This window comes from Phocoena sinus, chromosome X, assembly GCF_008692025.1.
Source record: "Phocoena sinus isolate mPhoSin1 chromosome X, mPhoSin1.pri, whole genome shotgun sequence".
Classification (NCBI taxonomy): domain Eukaryota; kingdom Metazoa; phylum Chordata; class Mammalia; order Artiodactyla; family Phocoenidae; genus Phocoena; species Phocoena sinus.
Window position 1 is genome coordinate 112,538,249 of NC_045784.1, and position 5,341 is coordinate 112,543,589.

At 39.3% G+C, this 5,341-nt stretch overlaps 1 protein-coding gene across 1 annotated transcript; it reads left to right on the forward strand.

Annotated features, from left to right (window-relative positions):
• The first annotated feature begins 3,134 nt into the window (after positions 1–3,134).
• Positions 3,135–4,956, forward strand: CD24 (CD24 molecule). The gene has a single exon (XM_032620944.1). It carries the CDS (start codon positions 3,215–3,217, stop codon positions 3,449–3,451), a length of 237 nt encoding a protein of 78 aa, XP_032476835.1. The 5' UTR covers positions 3,135–3,214; the 3' UTR covers positions 3,452–4,956.
• Positions 4,957–5,341: the final 385 nt, after the last annotated feature.

The following is a 5,341-nucleotide window of genomic DNA, read 5'->3' on the forward strand; positions in this document are numbered from 1 at the left end:
TACTTGTAAAAAAGATCAACAAAACAAACATAAGATCATTTTGATCCACAAATTGTGCTAGCACAGCTATATGCCTGAGGACGGAAACAGAGGCAAGAGTTGTAAGATATGCCATCTGACCTCCAGGCACTTAGAATCTAGTCAGGAAGCCAGACTTATATACAATAAAAAAGAGATAAGGTGGTAGAAAAATGCTAACGTGGGTGAGTTGGCTCAGGGATTCAGAGAAGAGAGAGCTCTAAGGGGAAACAGGGCCATGGGTGGAGGTGAAGGGGTAGAGAATTAGGTAAAACTTGGAGGTGAGAAATTCAACAACTATAATTATTCAGAGGTCAAGGCCTAGGCTGACTTAAGCAGATGATTCTCAAAGACAAGTAAGAGATAAGGCTAGAGTGGTGGGCTGGGACTAGACTGTTCAGGCTTTTAAATGTCTGGCTAATTTCCTACTAATACTGAACAGGAACTTTCAAAGGCTTTGGATCTTCAGATTTTCTATTTTCAGTGGGAACTTTCCACTAAGTTTGATTCCCTAAGAAGCAGCCTCTTCGCTTTGCCCTACTTTCCCCCAGTAGTCTCAGCCCCACAAAGATGAAGTTGAACCAAAAATTAGGCTGGTGCTTGTTTCCACTATACCTGTTTCCTAGCGACATAACCAAGAGTAATCTGGACATTCTCTGGCTCTAAACCCTATTTACTTCATTTCCATCCCCCACCCACTCGTAGGAGTCTGAGCAACAGGGCTCTGTATCCCACAGCTCCCTTTGTCACCAGGGACCTTCCAAGAGAGTTGGAGAGCTCTTAACAGCTGAGCAACACCTAAAGGAGGTGAGCGTGATTTCACATAAATTCCAAAAGAGGCCTCCAAACAAAAGGTCTCTTTAAAAGCAGCCTGAACATGGGAGCAATACAAGACCCCTTCCAGATTGTCAAGAGCACATCAAGGCCCAAGCAGTCTGACCAGCCACATTTCAAAGCGAAACAAGGCTGCTCTCTGAGCTCTCCCTTCATATCCAGGTCTGTTTTTCTACCAGGATACAGTAGATATTCCTGCCTCAGAACCCTCCATCTAGTTTTACTCCTGCCATTTGCTGCCTCCCCTTCCTTCTCCCCAGAATACTATGCCTTACATCTTGGCTTCTGCTTGGTTCAGGGCCTGGCACATAGTAGGTGCTCAATAAATGGCATTCTCTTCCTTTAGACAGGTCTTAGAGATTATCTAGGCATTGGACTCCATGGAGTCACTTCAGGGGCCATTCGGGATACAGGTCATTGGGGAGCAGGCAGGCTGCAGACCCCCATGCCTGAGTCAACAAAAGGAACTCTTTTTATATGTTAAATAATAGTTTGGACACTGGATAGGATTTTGTTTTGGAGGGAAAGGGAATGTTCTCACTGATCTAATGTCTTCATTTTCTAGATGAGGTCAGTGAGGCTCAAAAACACTTTAAGTACAGTCAGGAAAACAATCCCATTTACAATAGCAATAAAAAGAATAAAATACTTAGGAATAAACCAAGGTAGTGAAAGACTAGTACACTAAAAGTTATAAGACGTTGAGAAAGGAAATTAAACAAGACACAGATAAATGAAAAGACATCCCATGTTCATTGATTAGATGACTTAATATTGTTAAAATGTCCGTATAGTCTTAAGTTATCTACAGATGCAATGCTATCCCTATCAGAATCCCAATGGCATTTTTATTACACAAACAGAAAATATCCAAAAATTTATATGGAAACATGAAAGACCCTGAATAACTGAAGCATCTTAAAAAGGAGAACAAAGCTGGGGACATCACATTTCTTGATTTCTAAATATATTACAAAGCTACAGTAATCAAAATAGTATGGCATTTTATACTGGCCTAAAAACAGACATATAGATCAAGGGAACAGAATAGAGAGCCCAGAAATAAATCCCCACATTTACAATCAGTGGATCTTTGACAAGGGTGACAAGAACACAAGATGAGGAAAGGATGGCCTCTTCAATAAATGGTCTTGTGAAAACTGGATAAACACAGAGAGAAAAATGAAATTAAACCCTTATCTCACACCATATAAAAAAATCAATTCCAGGGCTTCCCTGGTGGCACAGTGGTTGACAGTCCGCCTGCCGATGCAGGGGACATGGGTTCATGCCCTGGTCTGGGAAGATCCCACATGCCACAGAGCGGCTGGGCCCGTGAGCCATGACCACTGAGCCTGCGCGTCCGGAGCCTGTGCTCCGCAACGGGAGAGGCCACAACAGTGAGAGGCCTGCGTATAGAAAAAAAAAAAAAAGAATCAACTCCAAATGGATTAAAGATTTAAACATAAGACCTGAAAATGTAAAGCTGCCAGAGAAAAACATAGGGGAAATGCTTCTTGACATTGGTCTTGGCAATGATTTTTTTAGATATGACACCAAAAGCAAAAGTAACAAAAGCAAAAATAGAAAGGTGGGACTGCATCAAACCTAAAAGCTTCTGCACGGCAAAGGAGACAGTCAACAGAGTGAAAAGGCAACCTATGGAATGGGAGAAAATATTTACCAACCATATATCTAATAAATAGTTAATATGTAAAATATATAAGGAACTTGTACAACTCAATAGCAAAAACATAAATAAATAATCCAATTTAAAAATGGACAAAGGAATTGAAGAGACAGTTCTCTGAAGGAGACATACAAATGGCCAACAGGCATAGGAAAAAGATGCTCAACATCACTAATTATCAGGGAAATGCAAATCACAATGACAGTGGAATATCACCTCACATCTGTTAAAATGGCTATTATCAAAAAGATGAAAGATAACAAGTGTCGGCAAGGATGTGAAGAAAAGGGAGCCCTCGTACACTTTTGGTGTGAATGCAAATTGCTATACCTATATGGGAAACAATATGGAGGTTACTCAAAAAACTAAAAACAGAGCCTATCATATATACCAATTCTGGGTATATATTCAAAGGAAAGGAAATCTGTATCTTGAAGAGATATCTGCACCTTCCTGTTCATTGCAGCATTGTTCACAGTAGCCAAGATGTGGAAACAACCTGAATGTCTGCCAGTAAATGAAAAGATAAAGAAAATGTGGTATAACTATACAATGGAAAATTATTCAGCCATAAAAATAAAGGGAGCCCACCTTGCCTGCGCCCGCCCGGAGCCAGCGGTCCTTTACGTACCCCGCATCCAGTGAGACGCGCTGCGCACCGACGGAGCGGACATGGGCAAAGCGATGGTGGCCAGGCTCGGACTGGGGCTGCTGCTTCTGGCGCTGCTCTTACCTACGCAGATTTATTCAAATCAAACAGCTGTTGTAACGCCTTCAAGTAATTCCTCCCAGCATACCTCAGCTGCCCCCAATCCAGCGAATGCCACCACCAAGGCAAGTGCCGGTACTCTGCAGTCAACAGCCGGTCTCTTGGTGATCTCGCTCTCCCTTCTACATCTCTACTGTTAAGAGACTCAGGCCAAGAAACATCTATACTTCCCATCCTCTTAACCCACTTCAGATGGCATCCAGACATCCAGTGTGACAAGGGAAAAAAAAAAACAGGTCTTCATTGAATGAATCTGCTAGTTCCACACCTTATTTTATTGACAGAAACTGTTGAGGATCCCAAATTTGATTGGTTTGAAGAGCATGTGAAGGGTTTGACTAGATGACGAATGCCAATATTAAATCTGCTGGAGTTTCCTGTACAAGATGAAGAGAGACAACATCCAAAATTAGTTAAGAGATGATTTCCTTAAATGTGGCTTAAGAAGTATGGACACATAAAACTCTACCTTGAAAGTGAGAATAGATTTTATCTTACCTAGAGATAAAGAATGGGATGTGGAACAGAGATTCAGTTTTCATTTGTTCATTAAATTTATAAGGCCATAAAACAATGAGGTAAAACAAAGCTTCTGTGATTCTATTTATATGTACATTAGAAGGAACTCCCAGGTGTTACTGTAAATCCTCAATGTGTTGTTTCAGCAGTACTAATTTAATGCTGATGTACTCTAGAGAAAATTTTATGTTAAGCTATCGCTGTTCTCTTGGGAGCTGAACTCTTTCTTTCCCTTGGGGTTTGGGTTTGACATTGCATTTGAATTTTTATATAGTCATTGATATGTACCAGGGCAATGATGGATTGGAATCTACCCCAAATCCAAGCATAATGAGTACATTTTGCTTATATATTTATCAACTATTCTTATTCAAAAAGAGCAGTAGATTCATTTAGCTAAACAGATAACAAAGAGTAGAATTACATTGATCTCAACTAATTCAAAATGCTTTTTATTTCTGCATATGTCGGATACTTTTTACAGTTTAAAAAATGATCTGTTTTGAAGGTAAGATTGACAGATCTTGAAATTAAAAAGGCGCAAATATGTGAAGGAGCTAAACTATAAATCAGATCTATTTGGCAAGGGAAGACTGGAAGCTTGCTTTCATTAAATTCAGAAAAACTTTTGTACTCTTTTCTGTAAATACTTCTTTTTAAACTGAATCAGAATAGCCACATTTGGAACACTTTATGTTACCATTCAATATTTTTAGATAGTTAGAACCTGGTCCTAAAGCCTAAAATGGGCTTGATTTTGGAAAGTAAATCTTTTCACAACTGCCTTGATGCACAGAAACCTTTTTAAAAATAGACACTCCCTAAAGTCTTTTGTTCGCATGGTCACACACTGATGCTTAGATGTTCCGAAATCTAATATGGCCACAGTAGTCTTGATAACCAGTCATTTTTTTTTTCCATCTTTAGAAATCTACACTGGAACAACCATATCCAACAGATCTCAAGCTACTGTGTGTGTGAATGAACATTCTCTTTTGTTTCATGCCTGAATGCTGTACATCTATTTTGGATTGTATATTGTGTTTGTGTATTTATGCTTTGATTCATAGTAACTTCTCTTGTTATGGAATTGATTTGCATTAAACACAAACTGTAAATAAAAAGATGGCTGAAAGCAAAAAAAAAAAAAAAAAAAAAAAAAAATAAAGGGAAATCCTGCCATTTGCGACAACATGAATGAAACTGGAGGGCACTACACTAAGTGAAGTAAGCCAGACACAGAAAGACCAAAATTGCATGATTTCACTTATATATAGAATCTAAAAGAGCCAAACCCTTAGAAGCAGAAAGTAGAATGATAGTTGTCAGGGGCTAGAAACAGGTGGAAATCAGGAGATGTTGGTCAAGGAGTACAGTTTCAGTTAGGCAAGATGAATTAGTGCTGGAGATCTAATGCACGGCAGTGTGAATGGAGTTAGTAATACTCTATTGTGTACTTGAAATATACTAACAGGGTAGATCTTAAGGGTTCTTACCAAGAAAGAAAGCAA

Bases quoted from the DNA above. Each gene is read 5' to 3' on its own strand.
- CD24 (XM_032620944.1), top strand. From the start codon at position 3,215: ATGGGCAAAGCGATGGTGGCCAGGCTCGGACTGGGGCTGCTGCTTCTG.